This window comes from Phaenicophaeus curvirostris, chromosome 2 (genome assembly GCF_032191515.1).
Source record: "Phaenicophaeus curvirostris isolate KB17595 chromosome 2, BPBGC_Pcur_1.0, whole genome shotgun sequence".
In the NCBI taxonomy this organism is placed as follows: domain Eukaryota; kingdom Metazoa; phylum Chordata; class Aves; order Cuculiformes; family Cuculidae; genus Phaenicophaeus; species Phaenicophaeus curvirostris.
Window position 1 is genome coordinate 75,868,021 of NC_091393.1, and position 21,655 is coordinate 75,889,675.

Below are 21,655 nucleotides of genomic sequence, written 5' to 3' on the forward strand. Positions count from 1 at the left end.
GCCCGGCTCCCGGCGCCCGCGGAGGAGGGACGGGCCGCCCGCGCCCGGCGCGGAGCCGCCGCGCAGCGCCCCCTGCCGCCCCGGAGGAGCCGCGGGGCCCGAGCCGCGCAGAGGCTGCGCGGGCGCCCACTCGTGGCGCGGAGGGGGAGGGAGCGGAGCCGGGGAGGGAGGGGGGATGGGGGTTGTGGAGCTGCTGGGGAGGGGGCTGCGCCGGCTCCCTGCGCTGGGAATCGGGAATCGTAGGAATCGGAGAATCGCACAATCGCAGAATGATAGGAATTATAGAATCCCGGAATCACATACTCATAGAATCGTAGAAATCGTAGAATCGCACTATCACAGAATGATAGAAATCATAGAATAGTAAAATCACATAATCATAGAATCGTAGAATCGCACAATTGCAGAATCATACAAATCATAGAATCGTAGAATCACTTAATTGTAGAAATTGTATAATCAAGAAATCACAGGATCATAGAAATAGTAGAATTACAGAATTGTAGAATCATGGAATCATAGAATCATAGAAATAGTTTAATCACAAAATTACAGAGTCGTAGGATCACAGACCCATAGAATAACAGGTTTATATAGCCACAGAATCACAGAAATTGTAGAATCACAGAATTGTAGAATCATAGAATCATAGATTTACAGAATTGTAGAACTGTAGAATCATAGAATAATAGACTCTTATAATAACAGGTTCCCATAATCACAGAATCATAAAATCACAATAGCACGGAATTGTAGAAGCATAGAAATCATAATCACAAAATCACAGACTTGTAGAATCACAGAAATCATATAATCACAGAATCTTAAAATCATACAATTGCAAAATCGTAGAAACACGGAAATAATATAATCACAAAATCACAGAAATGTAGAGTCATGGAAGTCATATAATCACAAAATCATGGAATCGTAGAATCAGAGACTCATACAATAACATCCACAGAATTACAGAATCATAGAATTATAGACTCATACAATAACAGAGTCACACAATCACAGAATCGTAGAATAACAGCATCACAGAATGCTTTGAGTTAGAAGGGACCATGAAGGTCTTTTAGACCAACACCCCTGAAGTGAGCTGGGACATCTTCAACCAGATCACACAGAATCTCAGAATGCCAGGTTTGAAGGGATTCCAGGCATCATCTGGTCCAACCTTTTAGGTAATAGAGAGTTTACAAAGGCATGTAGTGATAGGACAAGGGGGAACGGCTTTAAATTGGAGGGGCAAAGATTTAGACATTACGAAGAAATTCTTCACTATGAGGGCAGTGAGACACTGGCACAGGTTTCCCAGGAAAGCTGCGGCTGCCCCATCCCTGGAGGTGTTCAAGGCCAGGTTGGATGGGACTTTGGGCAGCCTGGTCTGGTGGGAGGTGTTCCTGCCCACGGCAGGCGGGTTGGAGCTGGATGATCTTTAAGGTCCTTTCCAACTCAAACCATTCTATGATTCTATGATTCTACGATTCTACGATTCTACGAAATGAGATAGCCCAGAACCTTGTCAAGCTGAGCCTTAAATGTATGGTGTGGGCTGCGTGGTGCAGGCAATGCTGTGCAGTGCTTGCAAAGAACGGCCACTTGCTCTGAGGCTGCTTCCAGGGCAAGTGGCAACTGAGGACATAAACTGTGTTTCTGCAGCTGACAGCCAGGGCCAGGGCAGGGAGAGGGCTGTAAGCTGCCTAATGAGGTGGTAGTGGTGAACTGGGAGAAGTAAAGATGCGTCCTGGCCTCCCCAGTTCAAGTGGGATGCACAGATACTGGCGTGGGTGCAACAGTGAGGCATCAGGATTTCAAGTGTCAGGAGTGCAAATCCTGGGAAAGAGAAGGGAGATGGCCTAACTCAGTCTGGCAAAGAGAAGGCTGCTATCAGCCCTTGGCCATCAACTGTTTGAAGGGCAATTTCACAGGTAACAGAGCCAGAATCTTATCAGTAGTGTTAGACAGAATCGCAGAATCACAGAATGACAGGTTGGGAGGAACCTCAGGGATCATCTGGTCCAACCTTTTAGGTAATACACACTTTAAATTAGATGGCCCAGAACCCTGTCAAGCTGAGCCTTAAGTGTCCAGTGTAGAGGAAACCACCACAGTCCTGAGATTATTCCAATGTTTAACTGTTCTCATGGTGAAATTTTGTCTTCTGGAATAAAACTGGAATCTCCCCAGAAGCAACTTATACCCATTACCCCATGTCTTTTCCATGTGACTCCTCAGTAAAAAGGGAGTCTGCTTCCTCTTGGTAGACACCCTTTATGTACTGGTGGTACATGGTAGTAAGGTTTCCCCTAAGCCTTCTCTTCTCAAGACTGAACAAACCCAGTTCTCTCAGCCTTACTTCATATGGAAGGTTTCCCTGTCCTCTGATCATCTAGTGGCCCTTCTCTGGACCCTCTCCAACCTGTACGCATCTTTTTTGTAGAGCAGGGACCAATCAGATCAGGTTGCTCAGAGCCCCATCCAACCTGACCTTGAATGCCTCCAGGGATGGGGCATCTACCACCTCTCCGGGTAGCCTGCTCCTGTGTTTCACCACCCTCAGCGTAAAAAAATCTTCCTAATATCTAGCCTAAACCTCTCCTCTTTAAGTTTAAAAACATTCCCCCTTGTCCTGTTGCTATAGGCCCTGACAACAAGTTCACCCCCATCTTTCTTATAAGCTGACTTTAAGTACTGAAAGACCACAATAAGGTCTCCCTGGAGCCTCCTCCAAGCTGAACAATCTCAACTCTCTTGGCTCTTTTCATAGCAGAGGTGTTCCAGGCCTTTGATCATTTTTGTGGCCCTCCTCTGGACCCGCCCCAACATATCCTCCTGTGCCGAGGACCACGGAGCTGAACGCAGTACTCCAGGTTAAGTCCCATCAGAGCAGAGTAGAGAGGCAGAATCCCTTTCCTTGACCTGCTGGCCATGCTTTTTTTGATGCAGCCCAGGGTTTGGTTGGCTTTCTGGGCTGCAAGTGCACGCAGCCAGCTCATGTCGAGCTTCTCATCCACCAGGACTCCGCAGCGCGGCTCTCAGTCTCTTCAGCCCCAGCCTGTATCGATACCGAGGGTTGCCCTGACCCAGCTGCAGGACCTTGCACTTTGCTTTGTCGGACCCCACAAGGTTTTCACAAACCCACTTCTCCAGCTTGTCAAGGTCCCTCTGCATGCCATCCCATCCCTGAGGGGTGTCAACCTCACCACTCGGCTTGGTGTCATCCATAGACTTGCTGAGAGTGCGCTTGAGGGCCAGCATCACTTGCCCTCTGGCCCAGAGGGGAAATCAGCAAGTCAGAGAGGGGAAGCCATGGGGGCAAAGGAGTTGTCTGTTCCAGGACCAGGTTTTCAGGCCTGAGAGCAGAGCCTGGCCCCCACTGCCTCAGCCCACACACACTAAGCCTGTGCTTGCTGCTCAGCTCCAGCCAAATCTGACGCAGGGAAAAAAACCTGCTTGCAGTGCAGAACCTCTGAAAACTCATCCCTGGCATGCCCCCGGCCCCACTCCAGGCTCCCAGCCCTGCTCCAGGCATGCACATTGGCCGCTGCCAGCGGTGGGGATGTCTGGTGGTTGCGGGGCAGGTGGAGGACACCTCCACACCAGCCCCACATTTCCCCAGCACCCTCAATCCAGCATCCATCCAGGCCCTGGGCAAGGCTGCAGAGCTGGCTGCAGCCATCAAGTGGCTGCCTAGTAACATTCTATAAAATACTTATTTTTTTTAAAAAAAAACTTTATTTAAAAATAATAAGAAGAAGATAGTGCAGATTATTTGTTTCTGCCTTCTCCCTCCCTTTCACACCCAGCTGCATCCTCAGCCCCAACATGCTGCTTTGCCCTGCAGCACCTGCTCCTCCTGCTCTGGGCCACCCGGAGCATCCCACGTCCCCTCCGAAGGTGTCACCAGAGCAAGCCCACAAGGCACTCACTCCTGGCAGACACTGGCCGAGGCCCATGTGCAGAATACGGCTTGTTTGCAGCAGGGTTGAAGTCCTTCCAGAAGGTGAGAGACAAATATTCAGAAGAAATCAAGCAATCCAGGCCAGGGCTGCTCAAGAGAGCAAGCAAGCTCCAGAGAGGCCGCGGGGGAGCCCATGCTGCGTTCCTGGCAGCATTCCATGGCGCTCTCTCTGTCTTTCCAAGACGGGAGGAGGAAGACAACAACTCACTCCGGAGCATGTCGGGTGATTGCGCCATCTGTGATTTGCCCCAAACAACAGCAGCTGCTCCCAGGCAGCAAGCGGGGAATTTCCCTGGCTGAGATGAGGTCAGGCACACTCTGTCTCCATTCCCACAGTGTCTTTGGTTGCTCGTTCCCTAATACATTGCACGTGCTCCTCTGGCATGGAGAGGGGGCAGGGAAGGGTGGCGAGCTGAACAGCAGAAGGAATGTGGAGATAACCATGCGGTCTCTGCTTTTAGCCTGGGGGAACCTAAAACACAGAGAAGACCCATGCCCTAAGTTTTTTAACACCATCTCAAGCCAGGGGATGGGGTGGCACCGTAAGGCAGCAAGATGTCAGGCATGATAGCAGAAGCAGGGATCCACGTCTGGTCTTCCTGCACCTCCTATGCTCCGTCTTCAGCCCTGAAGCTCGGCAGGACAGCACAGGAATGGAGCACCTGGCTGGGATGCCCCAGCTCTGGCCACAAGCACAGGAAAGGCTTTGCAAGAGGGGAAGCCCCTGTGCTCCCACTCACCTTCTGCCGTACTAATGACCCGAAGGAGCCGGCAGGCTGGGGAAGCCCCTGCAGCCCTCATGTGCCCAGGTGCCCAGGGTAATGCTCAGCCTTCTGATGCTGTGGGGGAGCGTGGCAGCTTAGATCACATGAGACCTTAGGCGCCCACAGCAAGAACAAACGTTTATTAGAGTGAGCGTTAATTCTTCTCACCCCACACTAAATCTGATGGCATTTAGAGGTGCCAGAGGATGCATTGTCCATTGTACAGTGTGAAAAGGAGTCCTCTCCTGCTCCTTCCCTGTGTAAGCTACAGACCCCCACAAGTCAGACCCATGGCGGGGAGGAGAAATTCAGTCCTGCTGCTGGACACAAATACTAAAAGAAAAGCCTCCCCTGTGTAGTGCTCATAGTGCCACCTTCTTCCCTCTGGGAAGGCAGCTGGGGCTAACAAAACTTTTCCAAAGAGGAGAGAGCGGGGATAAGTCTCCCAAAGTGGCTCTGCTGCCACTGAACTGCAGTCAGGCAAAGTCCCAGCGGGCAGCAGCACAGAGCGAGGAGTCAGCCTGATGGGCCAAAGGAGTCCAAGGAGTCCAGTCACTCATTCAGAGCACACGACAGGCTTTCCCGAGATCTTCAGGTCATCGAAGGGCAGCAAGGCGAGGAGCTGCAAAGGCCAAGGGTGTGGACATTTAAGGATCCAGGGTCATGTCCATGTTGGGCTTAGGTAGGGGCCCAGACCTGCCCTCCCAGCCCCACAGCCTTCCACCTCCCCGGGGAAGTGCCAAGAAACCCTGGTTGGACTTTCCCTAGAGCTCAAGCCAACAAGCACCCACGCACCCCCAGAACGAATGCCTGTACTCTTTGGGGTAGGATGGGTGTAGCTAGAAACCCCTAGGAACTCTTCTCAAACCTTCTGATTCCTGCAGCCTAACATGCTTGCAGAACCACAGGTCTCCCCCTTCACAGACTCACATCGTCGTTGCCATCAGCCAAGTCCTGGGCTGTCTCGTTCTCCATGTTCCTCAGCAAGGTGTCGGCTCCAGAGTGTGAGAGGATGGCAGCGATGGCAGCATCCTTGCGGCCCACAGCCAGGTGGAGTGGGGTGCACCCATTGTACATCTGGGCATCCACATAGGCCCCATTGCGCAGCAGGAACTGGACAGCCCTGCGGTTGTGGCACTCCACGGCCAGGTGCAAAGGGGTCTTCCCACTTGTGCCCTCCTGCAACCCGCAGACCAGAAAGGCATGAGCGTGGGATCTCCTCAGACAGACCCTGTAGAATCCACCCGCATCCCTTTGACAGAGTGCAAGACAGGCAGTCCCCACCCAACTGCAGTCATAACATCCAACAGCCCCACAAGGACCTTTCCTCTCCTCTCTTCTCCTCTTCCTCAAAACTCAGTGCCTTCGAGCCCCACGGCAGTCCTGCCACCACCCAGCAGTGCCTGCCCCAAGGCTGGAGGGCATGCTTAAGGGAGCCACACACCATGCCTGACTTCAGACGAACAACGCACCATGGCCCCAGCCTTACCCGAACATCGATGTTGGCACCGCTCTCCAGCAGAAGAGACATCATTGGGATGTTCCCCTTCAAGGTGCTGATGTGCAGGCAGGCCAAGCCTGCAATGAGAAGACAGAAGAGAGAGCCACAGTCAGCCCAGAGCATCCTGAGGCACACCAGCCCTGGCCCTGCACTCGCCTTGCTGTACTCCCAGCACACGCAACGCACCATCTCTGCCCCAACTTGGCCGCTGGCTCCACACCAGGCTGCCCTCAGGTCTCACCTTGCCAGTTCTGGAGCTGCAGGTCCTGGTGGTGCCTGTGGGGCTGGTCTGTGCCCTCCGTCAAGGCTGTGCCCTGCAGCAGCTGCTGAGCACACTGCAGGTGCTGCTGCTCGCAGGCCAGGTGCAGTGGGGTGTTTCCATTGCGATCCTGCAGCCCAAGGTTGACTCCCTTGTGGATCAGTGCCTCTATCACACTGGGCTGCTCCAGGTACACAGCGAGGTGTAGCGGGGTCTAGAAAGGAGGTGAGGACAGACGTTGTGAAAGCAGAGGATGCCCCACAGGACACCAGAGTGATGAGCTGTGCCAGCCTACAGGAGCCAGCTAGGTGGCCTGGGCAATCTGCCGCACAGGATCCCATCGCTGTCCTGAGGTTAGGCGTGGCTGACACCGGGGATGTAAATGGCTTGCTGTCCCCCTGCATCTCAGCTCAAGGATCACTTGTAGGGGCAGATCTCACTCTCCCAGGTTATCTACCCTACCACATTCAAGCCATGCCTCCTCCACCCTCTGGGGTGGTCCAAGACATCCTGGGGCCTTGTAAAGGACCCCTTTATCCTTTGGTGCTGGGAGCTGTCCCATCCTGAGAAAGAGCTATCTCCTACACCCTTATTCCCTTCCTTCAAAAGGTGCTGCTCACGTGGGACCTTTACCATAGCCTGAAGGAAGAGGGTGGGGGGGTCTTGGGGAAAGGGCAGATGGATTTGGCATCTATCTAGGGAGCAGCCTGTGGCACCTGCCTTCCTCCCATCTTCTGCCCACCACATCTGCTTACCTGGAAAAGATCATTTTGTATCTCCAGCACCTCCCTGGGCAGCTGAGCAATGCAGCAGAGTGCCACAGCTGGGACACAGTGGATAATGGCCAGGTGAACCAACCTACAGAGCGGATAAAGGGAATAGGGGAGGAAAAAAATAAGAAAAATGAGTCCTGAGTGCCAAATTCGGGAGCAGAAATCCTCCACTGCTGTATGGAGGAATAACCTCCCCACTGATCCGAGTCCCCTTCCATTCCCACCAGTTCAGAGCTCGTCCATCCTGCCCTCTCCCTGGAGAAGCTTAGCAGCAGGGCAAGGCAGGAACACGTCCTGAGGCTCCCCAGGGCAGTCCTTCACTCTGATCAGCACAAGGAATGAAAGCTCCTGACCCTGCACAGTCCTCCCTCAGACCTCACAGCATGCACAGGGCTTGGACCCAGCGCTGCCCAGAGCCAGATCTCCAATTGGGGCAGGTCCAAAGAGCCTGGGATATGTTTTGCAGAGCCCAGGGGGCTGGGTTTGGCAGCTGTGTAGGGAGGTCTGGGCTCTGGCTGCTGCCTGGGGAATTCCAGCGCCCCACTACCGGCTGTGCACCATACTTCTGCTTTCCCCTCTGTGAAGGCAGGCGGCCAAAGCTAGGCAGGGGGCCAACACCAGTCCAAGATCACCTGCGCATCACAGTCCTTGTGCCAGCTGATCTGCTGGCCCACACCAATTTCCCCTTCTCTCCCTTACATCCTTCCCTTTCGGCACTGCTGCGGTAGGGCTGGCACTCAGCCTGCCAGTGCAGAGGGATGCCAGAGGTGAGGCTGCTGGACCTCAGTGGCCAGCAGCGAGCCCATATTCTCAGGACTTTGCCCCCCACAGCCAGAGGTTGGCCGAGAAGCACAGAGTCCCCCAGCCCATGAAGAGGTTTTATTTCCAGCTGGGTCTGATGTTGGCCCCCGGTGCAGTCAGAACAGAAGTGAGAGTGCGATGGAGGCAGAGCCGAGAGGGAATTTCCAGTCCTGTCCGCCAGCCTGCTGCGATCCTGGGCCCCCACACAGAGGGGCTGCCCCCCCGCCACAGGGCAGTGCGTCTGGGCCAGCCACGGCGGGCAGCAGCGAGGAGCGAGCAGCAGTGAGTGAGAAGTGGGCAGCATCTCCTGCTCTGCAAAGCACTGCATGCAAGACCCGAGCCTCCTGCTATCTCCTCATTGCACACACTGGGGGCCCTGTGTGGCTTTTCTCTCTGGCAGGGATAAGCTCTGAACCAAAGGCCGGGCTCTAAGTGGACTCATGCCATTGGGTGGGATGAGGAATAGAGGGCAAGAGCTGCATCAGCCCCAGAAACACAACCTGCTCACCAGACAGCCCAGCTTCAGGATACCACTTGCAATGTCAGGGAGGGACGGCATCCCTTTGCAGGTGGGAAGACAACCTAGCTCTAAAGCGCAGCAGCAAAGGAGCGGAGCTGGGGCTGACCTTGCCAGCTGCAGCGAGGACATGGGTGTGCTAAGGGGCCCAAATATCTTTTATCCACATCCTGCAAGCACTGCCCAAGGCTTGAGCCAGCATCCAGGATCCCAGGTACCCTCAGTTGAGCCCCATTTTTCATGACACAAGGAAGCTGGTTCCTCTTTGCCCTGCTTCCAGGGGAGAGACTGACAGGAGAGGCTGCATCCCCCACTGCCAGGTCACACACAGCATGGAATTCCTCACTGGAAGGAAAGGCCACCCACATTTGCCTCTACACCACCATGGGGTGCCCCCTCACTGCCAGTGCTCCCCAGAGAAGGGGAGGAGGTTGCAGACTGCAATGGAGCAGGCCCATGAGCAGGGTCTAGCTGCCCTCAGTGGACCATGGGGCAGCAGCACAGCCAAAGGGCCCAGGCCAGGCTACCACAAAGCAGGAGCAAGGTGCAGAGCTGGAAGACCAGCTGTAAGAATACCCTCCCCTTCATCAGGCATTCAGTGGCCCCAGTCCAGGTATGATCCAGGCAGGGAGATTCCCTACTGGGTTTTGCATCAGGCTCCTTGTCCCTGCGGCAGCACCTATGCCAAGTTGTCCTTTGCCCACTTGTAGGGACAGCCCCTGTTTCTCCAAACCTGCTCCCAGGCACCGCATGTGGGAGGAGGCCACGGGATGTGCCTTTTTCAGGTATGGCAGAGATAACGCTGCTCAGACAGGGGACTTTCCAAGGCAATTTGGCTTGAACTTTAAACCTCTGATACTTTCACTTTCCAGAGCCACACTGAGCTCTCAGGGGAGAGAGCAGCACCCGGGGTCGCGCCCTCCTGCAGCAAGACCCTGTGTTCCTAGGAATCCCCCTGGCCCCTCTGCCACCACCCACGCCACGCTGTGCAGTCATGTGGGGACAAGCGGGGCAGTCACCCAGGGGAGATGGAAACCCCAGGCAGCCTTCCACCACCACTAGCATCTCGCTCTTCCTGGCTTGGGTGGCTTTGCAGCTCAACAAGGCAGTGGAGCCCCTGGGGGCTCAGCTGATGCTGAGCAAGTTTTGCAACAGAGGTGAAAGGGGTGACCATTCCCACGCAGCCAGAGCTCAGGCTTTCACCTTGAAGCTGGGACATGCCTGCTTTGAAGGACTGCTTTCCCTCTCCTCCTCTTCCATCTCTACCCAGGCACAGCCCTCTCCTGTGCTTTCATTTCTGCATTCATTCCCCTCTTTCTTCATTTCCAGCCCTCAACTTCCTGAAAAGGCTGTGAAAGCTGTGAGCTGCTCAGAGGAGTTGACACTCGGATGAAAGCACTGGGCTGGGATGAGCCCACCAAGAGCGTGTGTTCACTATGGCACTCTGTGATGCCAATCAGGAATCGGGACGGTCTCCTGTTAACCCAGGAAACCTCCTACCCCCAGGAGACTTGAGATGTGTGCACTGTGCAGATCTCCACTTTCTGGCAGCACGGCTACAAGCACACCTCTCTCTGCCATGTGGTCCAGCTGCTGACTGGCTGCTGCATGCTGGCACACTGCTGAGCCCCACAGCCAGGGCTGCTCACTGCCAGACACCCCTCCTCACCCAGTTACAGCCCTGCGCCTCTGCCAGAACAAGCCCTCCACCCTGCCACACTTGGACCCTTGCCCTCCTCTCAGCTGTATCTATGCCTCTTCTCTGCCTTCCCCTCCTCGCCTGCTCCCACCCTCCCACGCTCCGGCTTGCACCTGCAGCCATGGGGGTGGGTGCCCAGGGGGAAAGGGCAACAGGGAGTTTGGAAAGCACAGGGGATGGAGGAGCTGTGGCCAGAGGAAATGTAGTCAACTCAGGAGTATGGACTGCTTGGCTTGTTCGCAGCTTTTCCACTTCCTCACCAGCTCTATCCTATCATAATGGGACTCCTTAGTGCTCTGAATCACAAAGGTCCCACGGGTACAGGGCATCCCTGTCAGAAGGTGATCCACCTGTCACCAGAGAGATAACAATCCTGGAGCACAGGGGTCAGGGCTGTCCCTGGGGATGTCCCTGGGTCTGAATATGCAGCACTGTTATGCCCAAAGTGGTCCTAGTTTAGGCACAGAACACCTATTTCCACAGTGCTGTCCATCTCCCAGGCTCCTGAGTGACCTCAAGCATCTAGTAGGAAAAGCATCCACATCTGAGGATGCCTGCAATTGGAGGCAAGGAGTAAGGGTATGGGTGACACCCAGCTCTGACACACAGACAGAACCCTCTGGAAAAGGGGCTGATTATGGAGATCCCCCCAATCTGTAAAGTAAGACACCTTGTTCCCAAAGCAGCCTCTCCCTTCACCATCTCATCCCAGAAGCACCTAGGACAAGGGATCTAGCATTCAATAGAAACTGCTTGAACAGATTTTCCTCCCTCTCTAGAGAAGTTCTATGGCTGTAGTGGGAACAGTTCACTCCTGGCTCCTTATTTTGGCTGAGCAGAGCAGTAGGAAATCATGTAAACGATCTGCACAAAAGAAACTCGTTCAGGGGAGGAAATGGCCCCAGCAGCAAGAGAGGAGAGCAAGGGAGGAGGAAAACAGTAGGGGAATTCCACACTTACCCTGCTCTCCTGTTCCAGCCCCAAAACCTGTGCTGCTAACCGCTTCCTCAGCCATCAGCATGAACCTCTGCCAACAGATTCGGCAAAACCAGCTCCATCCTGCCCTGCAGCCCTCTGCCAGCCCAGCCTGGCTCCCTTCCTGCACACCAACGTGATGCTGCCCAGTTCCATAAAACTGTGCCAGCTGCCCTCTGGCAGCACCAGGGGAGCAGCTGATCCCAGCCAGCTGTAGGCTCATCCACATGTTCTCTGCTCTTGCCCTGGGTCTCCTGCAGGTTTCTTCTCGCCTTCCCTGAGCAAAGCCCCTTCAGCCCCCTGATCTCCAGCCTGGGCAGCAGCTGCTTCCCAGCCTGCTGCTCCTGGGGCCAAATGGAGGGGTGGAAAGAAATGGGCAAGCAGAGGAGACAGCCTCCACTTTTCCTGTGGTGCTCTGCAGACGGTCTGATCAGATGCTGGTGAATTAGGGGTGCTGGAAGCTGACTGGCATGGAAGGCATTGTGAGAGGGGTACGGGCACCTCGTTTTTCACTGAGATGGAGGTGGAGAAGGAGGTAGGGGGAGATGAAGGCACCCCCATTCATCCACATACTGCGCCCCTGGCCTTATGACCTGTAGACTCTGCACCTATGTGTTTGAGTATTTTGCTCCATTTCCAAGTAGGTGATGAGTCCTGGATTGCAGAAACACTAAACACCACAAGCACATGGACTGTCCCCCTGCAAAACAAGGGGTCTGTCCTGCGCTACCATCACTGCAGGGAAGAGACAAGCTAGAAAGCAGGTCACTCTGCCCCAGGCAATTGGAACTGCTTTCACAGACATGGGCTGAGAAGTGAGACAAATGATTGCAATAAAAGCAGCAAACATCCTGAAAGGTTCATTGGCCATGGCAACTCCCTTTCAAATAGAGCAAATTCCCATTCTTGCTCATCAAGAGGGAAACATATCTCTATGTGCACAGAAACTGTAGAATATCTTTAGGTCAGAACAGCCTCTTGGAAGAGGATAGTGCCTGGACTTTGCCAGAGCCAGCACAACACACCCTAATAATCATTTACAGCCACACACGTAACCTCACTGCCTCAGGATTTTCTTTTAATGAGGTACCAACCATGGTCTAGGATGTCTCAAGGCCCCCCTTCAGTCTCAGGGCCCCCTCCTTCAGCCCTGCATCTGCCGCAGTCAGAGGGACTTCCCATCCCTGGGATGCAGAGAGCATCCTACGCAGCTCACTGAGAGGTGCCCAGTAACCAGTCTCATAGTTCAGATCCCACGGCCTCTTGTCCTACACAGTCACATTTGACTCTTCTTTTATCCACATTGTACTAAAAAAAGCCCAAATGAACAAAAATCAAAACCTTCTTTGTTAATTTAGCTGAGCTTAACCCTTTCTCAGCAGCGTCCAAGCCTGTCTCCAGAGCGCAAGGACCTGAAGCCCTTCTCACCTCAACTGATCCATTACAGCCAGGCATCACCAGGCTTCTGCACCCCGGCACATGGAAATTTCCAGCCATTCTTTCCCTTCCTCTATGCTGAAGTCCCCTGTGCCTCTCCCCAGCTCCAAGGCAAACCTATGCAGGCGGAAAGTCTGAAGAAACTTCCTCTGGGCCAGGTTGAAGTCATCCAAACACAGGGAAAAAAATCTCTTCTTGCCTGCATGATCTCAGAGAGCTGCCAGGACTTACCCATCTTATGCCAGGCTGTATGTGTGTGATGCCTGTGGCAGTCTGCAATTTCTGGGACATCCCAGAGGAGCCTGTGCAGAGCAGCCTGTCCTCGCTTGGAGGGGCACTAAGCCCTCCACAGCTCACTAAATTCCTGAGCACACACAGAGGAATTGCTGAGAGGCCATTTCTCTTTCTGGCCAGCCCCACATTAGGGCTCACTCTTCTCTGCTCCACAAGAGCGGTGTGCTAGGGAGCAACCCATGATGGACTCTAACTCCCTCAGCAACTGGGCAAGGAACTTTCTGAAGCCCTCTGGAAAAAAACAAGAGTATCCCTGCTTCCCATTAACTATGGCCATCGCGCTGTTGGGCAGCCAGCAACAGCCCAGCACAACTGAGCCAGGGGGACTCCCAGCCCACCCAGCAACCAGGTGTGCTCTCTGCATTGGATTTCTTTAATTCTTCTCCTAAACTATGTCTCTCCAGTCCTCCACTTCTTTTTTTCCTTCTTTCACAGCATCACACACAGAGTGTTCCTCCAGGCACACGTGCTGGGATCCAGGGTTGTAGGGGTTCAGCAACACCCCTGTTCAGCAGGTCAAGCACCGAGCAAGCAGTCACAACAGAGCAGGCAGCCTAAATGGGGATAACCTCTATTTCCCTCCACGGGGAAGATCTCTGGCACAGGGCTACACAAGGTGGTATGTTTACAGCTGGCACGTGTCAGCGAATAGTTAGAAGTGGCTCTTGGCCCCACAAGATGAGCCTTTGCACTCCAACAGCTACCTTCACAGGCAAGGGCTCACGAGGAAAGACCCCTTTGCTACCATAATGTGGAGAAGAGCTCAGAACATCAGCTCCATAGGGCCCCAGTTTTACTCGATTAACTGTCCCCAAGCCCTTGTTAAGGCATCTCAGCCCACAAGTCACTGGCACGTGATTTCTTATCAGCAGACGGGGCAGCACTTGTCTCTGGTGGAAGGAGGAAGTCAGGCTTCCTCTGCTCCCCTCCCTCCCTGAAATGTGCACCCAACCAAAACCACTCAGTCCCATTTTCCATTTGAGGGAGGCCACGGTCTCTCTCCTGTGACTGAGCTGGGGTCCCTCAACCTTCACCCTCACAGAGAAGCAGCATTGTTTTGCAATACAGAGACCTGTGCAGAAGACAGCCACCCTCCTGCAGACACGCAGCCCCCAACCGTTCACAGCATGCACAGCCAGAGGGCCCAGAGCAAGACTACATGTGCTCTCTGCAACTGCCCAAGGTGTCCATCACCACGGCATCAGGTACGGATGGCACAAGCTAGTGTGTGGCTCAAAGACCAGCACGAGCAGAATAGAAAACATGTTTAAGACAGATTAGAGGAAGTTCAGCTTAATCTCCCACACTGACAAAACAATTCTGCCCCTCCAGAGTTGTCGGAGGTTGTCATAAGCAAAGGTAAATAATGAGGTCTTCCCTTGTGATGGAACAGTCAGTTCCATCACACCCCATCCTTCTCCAAAGGAAATGGTCCCATACCCACACCTTTCCCAGGACACTGGACTTGTGCCTTTGCCTGGTAAGCCCAGGAAGGTGGAAGTTCCCTTAGTGAATCCTAACAAAGCTTGAGCCTGTCCAGAGGCTGGTGCACAGCAATAAAGCTGCCTGCAGCCTGCTCAGAGCTAGCCATGCCTGCAGCTGGAAAGCCCCTCTCTTTCCTTCCACGCAGAGCAGTCCCACTGGGATCCAATTCAGCATAAAAGATGTTGGTTTACAAAGAAAAGATGGATGCTTGGAGCAGACCACTTGGTTCACAAGGAAAAGATGGATAACTGGAGGAGAATGCTTGAGTGCACAGGACTTGCTTTCTGCCCTGCTGTGGAATACATACGATACATATCGCTGCCCTAAGTGTACCACCATCTTCTGCCTGTCACCCTATTCCTCATCCTTGACCTCTCCTGCCATGCCAGCTGCGTCACTCTCTCTTGAGGACTAACGTGCTGCAGCCCAGCTACAGCAGATCTGACTTCCTCAAGGCAGACGGACCCCCAGTGGCACTGGGAGGTGTTGGGGGAGAGAGGCACTTTTGCAAATGATTCTTGGAAGATGACACCCACACATTTCACTGGCCATCACACCCACATCTTCCTTGTTGGTCAATTTCCTTCTTCCAGAAGCGGGACCCCTTCTAATTTTGAGCACAGGAGGAGCCAGTTTTAGCCCCATTGCTTCACTCTGCCTGGGCTAATCCTCCCCTGCTGCAGAGGCGGGCAGGAAGGTATCCAAGGAAGATCCTGCTGACACTCCGACCGCCCAAGCACATGATCCTCTGCCTCCATCTCATGCACTTCCCCCACAATCTGACAAATACAAGCCCCTTGCAGGCACACCTTTTGGTGGCACAGGTAGATGAGCTTGGCGATCTATGGACGAGCCAATACTTCTGCCAGATGGAGAGCCAAGACTTTTGCCAGCTCCCTCTGTGTGAGCCTGGTGCTGCCCTCTGCTTAGTACCAGCCAGGGCAGCAGGGGAAAAAGGAACTATTTGGCCAGAAAACCTAAATTTTTTGTATTTTCAGAATTACAACTACAAGAAAGTGTCGTTGCCCAAGTCTACCAAAATATAATGATAGCATGATCTTAATTCTCGGCCTGGAAGTGCTTTGTGGCAGACATTCAAGGAAGGAAATGTGCAGCTGACAAAGATGAAAAGAAGTCAATGGGTTTGTCTGGCTGGATGAAAGGGATGCAGCCTGCAGCCATCTGATCCTTTTTCTCTGGGGAACTTCTGTTGCTGGATGAGCAATTGCTCCTTAGCCTTCAGCATTACTATCAGCCCCCATTTGTTTTTGCATAGAAAACCGGTGGCAGTTCAATGAGTCGCTAGGCACTTGCAGCCTCCGTTTGCATTGACCGGAGTGGTGGATGTTCAGCATTTCTAAATATAAATACCGCCTACCTCTGCCGCAGCGTCAGGAGAGACAGGAATAGCAGAGGCAGAAATCCACAGCCTCAACGCTCTAACCACAAGAATAGCTTTTTTCCCCAGCACTGCGAGTGGATCCCTGGAAATCCATCCCCCTGCACGGACATGGCCAGCCTGAAGCTGCACAAGCTGCACCATCAGCAGACTTTTCACTCCCTCCCTTGCTCTCTACAGATTTCCTGTTAAGAACTGCACTGTGAGTGAGAGAAAACAGCAGAGCAGATGCAACCATGTGGAGAGAGATCGGAGAGCCTCTCCTGCCTACAGGAACCAAGGCATCACCGGTTAATGTTTCCCTACTTAATGAGATGCTTGTGTTACGCTCTGGCCAAGCAAGTCTGACAAGCAAAGCACTCAACCACCTTACAAGACTGCCCCGAGCATCTCCAAGCAGCTGCACGTACCGGGCTCACTAAAGAACAGCGAGAAGGAAACCTTGGGCAAGCCATGATGGACTGGCCTGGTGGAGGCTTTTCTGTGGTGTTACTTCCACGGCTCTGCTTAAAAGACCCCCGGGCTCTCTCCATGGGCACGCTGGCTCTAGCATTACAACCAGGAAAGGTGGTGAAGCTCCTCTGTGACGAGGAGCCCCAGAGCAAGCCCGTAGATAGGACAGCGATAGAAAGCACCATCCAGGCGCCTGGCTGGGGAGCGTGGGAGGCTGGGTTTAGTCTAACCTTGCTTGCCATGAGACTTTCGGCCAATCCTCGGAGCAGATCCCACAGTGAGCATTAATGAACTAATTAGCAGATTCACAGGCTCCTTCCTAACCAGGAAGTAAACACTCAGGCTGGCTCCCAGCTCATCTTCAGCCTCAGAACCAAATGCGCTCTGCGAGGCAAGGACAAAGGCTCCTTGCTTTTCCCAGTACCGAAGACATGTGTTTGCTAGCATTTGTGCCTCCTAGTTTCTCTTCCTCTTGCACCATTGCTTGGTATTGAACTCCAGCCTGGGTTTGGGGCAAAGCTTTGCTCTTCCCAGCTGCAAGCACATTTCATAGAATCATAGAATCACTAGGTTGGAAAGGACCCACTGGATCATCGAGTCCAATCATTCCCAACAATCACTCACGCTCTGCGCACGCACTCATGATGAAAACGTTCCACTGAGGTTCCACGCATGACAGGAAAGAGCCACGATTAGCCGAAGGCAGTTATCAGAAGCCAAACTAAACACCTTCGGCGTGATGCTTCTGCCCTTGAGTGACCATTACGGATGTGGGAAGCCCCCCTCCCCGCTATTGAAGAGACACGCTCGTCTCCGTCACGGAGGCTCTGGAGGGCAGCCCCGCACCAGGGCGTGCGTCACAGCCGTGCCAGGCGCAGCGCCTGTGCAGGCAGGTTAACAAAGCAAGGCGATTTTCCACCTGAGAACAAACAGTTCTTGCACTGCTCCGCTGAGCAGCATCCGTGGCCTCAACGCAGCCTTCTCGCGAGGTCTTACCCTGCAAAGCCAACCTTCCTTCGAGCCCCGCTTATGCACCATCGGGGAGGAAACGTTGCGTTCTCCGGGGGAGAGATAGCGGGGGCCGGGGAGGGGGGCTCTCTTTGCTCCCGCACCACCTCCCGGTCGCTAGCAGCCCCTTAGCCAAGTGGAGGTCGGCCTCCTATATCGGGTTCACTCGGTGCCACGTTGCCCTGGGCTCCTTTCCCTCCCGCTGCGGCCGGACCGGGCTCAGCTGCCCCGCCGGGGTCCGAGCATCCCCGCAGGGTCGGGGGCGCTCCGGATCGGGGGCTCGGGGAGGCCTCGGGGACCGCGACAGCCACAGCTCGGCTTATCGCTAGGCTGTGAGGGGCCACGCTCGGCGCCGGGGAAGGGGGGTGGGTTAGGGGGAGGCGGTGCTCGCAAGCCACCCCCGGGGAGGGATAGAGGGCAGGGGCCGCGGTCACTCACGTGTCTCCATCCTCCGAGACGTAGGTGAGGGCTTCGAGCTGCTGCCGGCTGAGCCCCGGCGGCGGCGGCGGCGGCTCCTCGGCGCGGCAGGCGGCCGGCAGCCCGGGCAGAGCCTCGGGGAGGGCTCCGGAGCCGTAGCTGGAGTCGAGGCGCTCCTCGGCGGCGCCCTGCGCGGGGGGGACCTCGGGGGGGACCTCGGCGGGGGTCTCCCTGCCGCCGGGCAGCGACCGCAGCGACTCGATGCCGGAGTCGCACTGCCCGTCCTCCGCCTCCCAACCCGCCGCCTCCTTGCGGCTCTCGCCGCCCGCCGCCCGCGACATCGCTCAGCGCCCGCCGCCCGCCGGGCCCGGCGCCGGGGGGCTCATGGCCGCGCAGACACCCAGCGGCGCCCGGCGCGGAGGCGAGGGCGGAGCGGCCCCTCCTCCTCCCGCCCCTGCGAGCCCTGACTCAGCCCGCACCGGCCCCGCCTGCCCGGGATTCCCCCGCCGCTCCGCAGGCTGCGCCCGCTCCCGCGGAAGGGGGGATGCTCGCCCCGGTCCCGCTGCAAGGGGGGGCGGGTGCTCGCCCGGACCGCTTTGCCCGGAGGGGGGCGACGAGGGAGCACGAATGGGGCGGAAAAAACACCCGTGGGGTGCGCGGGGGAGGTGGCTGAAGTTCTCCCCGCTGCCCCACTGGGTCCCCCTCTCCCCGCACCCGCCGCACTGGTGGGATGCTCACCCCGCTCCCGCTGCACGGGGGGAGATGCTCACGCGGACCGCTTTGCCTGGAGGGAGGCAGCGAGGGAGCAATAGTGGGGAGAAAAACAGCCGTGGGCATGGCAGGAGTGGAGTGCGCAGGGGAAGTGGCCCGGATTCTCCCTGCTGGCCCACCGGCTCCCTCGTACCTGCTGCTGTGGTGGGATGCTCCCCTGGACTGCTTTGTCTGGAGGGGGGCGATGAGGGAGCACAAGTGGGGAGAAAAAACACCCGGGGGGCACAGAGGAGGTGGGCGTACTATGCTTCTCAAAGCCAGGCAGTGCCTGCCAGTGTGTCATGAACCTGCCTCCTGCCCTGCCCTGTTTGTCTGGGTTCTTTAAATAGCAGGCAGGTTTGCCAGGGGAGGGAGAGGGACCTCGTCAGACCAGGAGGTACATGGGGGAGGATGCTCTTGCGTGCCCAGGTGCTGACGGAAGCTGCGGGCTCTGTGGGAAACGATATGGTGGATGTTACTTACTGGTAGCAGAGATAGGTGTGAACGAGACTGTTCGCTTTTCCCACGTGCACGGTTTAACCTCTTTCACCCGCTGAGATACCTTCTTGTCTGTCCTGCCTGTACAGGCAAAGGGAAAGGCCAGGGGGTCACTACAATTGGCTGTACAAGTCACTTGGTGCAGCCGCTTCCCACCGCTTTTCTCTGCTGCAAACAGAAAGCTCAAAGCTCAGAGTGGCTGCCGGGGCTCACCCAAGAGCAGCAGGGACACAGAAATTAAAGCTGAAAATAGAAGCTCAAACAAAGGTCCAGCTCTTTGCCAGTGAATGATTGACCAGGCTGCACTTCAGGGCTCTTCTCCCAACATCGACATTGTGTTCTTCGCAGATCTGTGTAGACTTCATCCAGTCATGTTGCAGTGGCCCAAGCTCATCCTTGACCTCTCCCACCATGCCAGCTCCATTGCTCTCTCTTGAGGGTTTTCCATGGAAGACAACTTAGCTAGCTCTGAATGCAGTTGATGCTTTAAAATCAGTTTCACTTGTGGCTTTTATTGCTTGAAGTGCCTCTACACCTCCACAGGGTGCCCATCTTTCCAGTTTAGCTTCACAGGATTGGAAAGATCACTTCCTGTCATTCACCTGCAAGGGAGCTCACCCGGGAAGACCTTGGTAGTGGGTACAGGACCAAGTTCACACAAGCCACATGCAAAGTGGCAATGACTTCCCTCTCCCACACTGCAGCTGCCAATTTGTGTTTGCATCAGTCCCCCAGCACTGGCCACCAGGCCTTAAACTGTAGCCTTGCTGCAGGCGAGCTACCTGCAAGAAATGTCTCTGACCAGGCAAGAAGAAAGGTTTTGGGCTGTGGGGGCAGCAGGAGGTAGGAAAGAGAAGTCCCTGTGGATATCAACAACCTCCAGACACAAGTTTCCCTTCTACGCTCAGAATCTGTTTCAATGTCTCTGTTTTTATCCCTGGCACTGCCTCGTTGCAAGATTACAAATGCTAAGGGAAAAGAGTTTTTTCCACGTCTTACCAGTTCTGTCCAACACAAGGCAGGGATCTGGGACATACATACATGTCACTCCCTCCCATACCCTGGCAGTGGCTGCACCCCAGCTCCATGTACATCTGCAGTTGACTTTCTCAACCCCCACACAGAAGTTCTGCTCTTTCAGAGTTCTGTATCCAGCTGCTACTAGTTCAAATACTATCAAATACTTTAAAAAATGCCTTTGCCATTTTCTCTTTCAACATAGTAGATATTACTAGGGATGCAGCTCCATCATGGCCTTGTTCCTTAGACAGTTTTGCATGGACGAAGTCAGGTATTGAGAGAAATCCACTCTGGTCAGATCAGCACAAACCTGTGTAGTGATGCACAAAGATTTCACTTTTCTCTGAATCAGTTGCTTCTTGACTTTGTAGCAAAAATCAGTTGTCCCTTGATTATCTTCTAATTTCCTGTTCAGTTGCAGCATACATGCGGAGCCTGCTTCCAGGGCTAGCACAGGTCTGGGGAGAGGTTCAGCCAAAGCACAGGGCCTGAACTGGTAAACTGTGGACCAGCTCTGCAGGGAGGCAGCTCAAGGTCACTTGGGATTCTACAGTCCAGTTCACAGCATGCTGTCTGTGTCTCTGGCCACCAAGCAGCCACTGGAAGTGGCCTTCCTCTGCTGTTGATGTGCACGTAGCTGGAGCTAGTGATCTTCCAGCTTTCCTGAGGAGAGCCTTGAATTTTCTTGACCTGGTTAGCATTTTCACAGGCTGGGTTGCAGAGATCTGCTAAAGCTGAGCTGCAGAGACGAGGCACTCCCCATTAAAACTGGCTATGCCACCCAGGCACTCAGGTCCAGCCACTCTGTGCTCTGATATTCAAGCTATACCGACAAATACCCAGCTCAGGCACCATCTCATTGCCATCTCTCTTCTGGCTTGGTGTGCTTCTATTGGACCTTTGGACAAGTTGACTGGTGGGTCTGAAAGACTAATTTGGCTGTTCTGACCCATTTCTTGCCTTCTGTCACTTGTTCAGCAAGGCTTGGTCTTTGTTCCATGCTGTCCTCCTAAAAGAGAGCTTTTCTGCCTGGCCACACAGAGTTTTCAACGTTCATTCTTTTCAGAGGCTTTAAATACAGAGAGATACACATATACATCATGCATGTGCACATGCACGTGTATTTTATATATACAAAATGTATTGGCAGGTAGTGGTAAAGGAAGCAAAAACTTATAAATATAATATGAGGCCAATAGTGATGTTCTGATTTGCTTTTGAGGATTTAAAAAATGAAACTCTAATTCTGGTCTGTCTCCAGTCCCCTTTAAGATGCGTCACCTAAATTAGTTAAAATTGCAGGGAAAAAAATAAAGAGGAAGCGATTTATCCCCACTAGAGGTCAGTGTCAGCACAGCCCGCTCGAAGGCACCGGGAGGTATTCAAAGTAACCTCTCCGGCAAGAAACTCGACGCAGAAAGCCTTTCCCACCACACTGTGTTGCCAGGAGCATCGGGGAAGAGCCTGGGTGTAAGAGTGGCCCAGGCGACTCCAAAAACATTCTGTCTCCAAGTACAGCCCTCTGATTTCCTCAGTGAAACTCAGGTCTCTGCCTGACTTCTTGAACCCAGCTCTGTCCACCTCTGTTGTAGCCTCGCCTGGCACCAGCATCTTCTCCACCGTTTCTAAAGCTGTTAG

General features: G+C 54.3%; 1 protein-coding gene across 1 annotated transcript; it reads right to left on the reverse strand.

The window, feature by feature from the left end:
- Positions 1-4,843: 4,843 nt before the first annotated feature.
- On the reverse strand, positions 4,844-18,201 carry NFKBIE (NFKB inhibitor epsilon). Its single transcript, XM_069852571.1, has 6 exons — positions 17,771-18,201; positions 7,247-7,349; positions 6,474-6,705; positions 6,221-6,309; positions 5,662-5,910; positions 4,844-5,353 (listed from the first exon to the last, which is right to left on the reverse strand). The coding sequence occupies exons 1-6, from the start codon at positions 18,088-18,090 to the stop codon at positions 5,288-5,290; spliced, it is 1,059 nt and encodes a 352-aa protein (XP_069708672.1). The 5' UTR covers positions 18,091-18,201; the 3' UTR covers positions 4,844-5,287.
- Between the last annotated feature and the right edge of the window lie 3,454 nt (positions 18,202-21,655).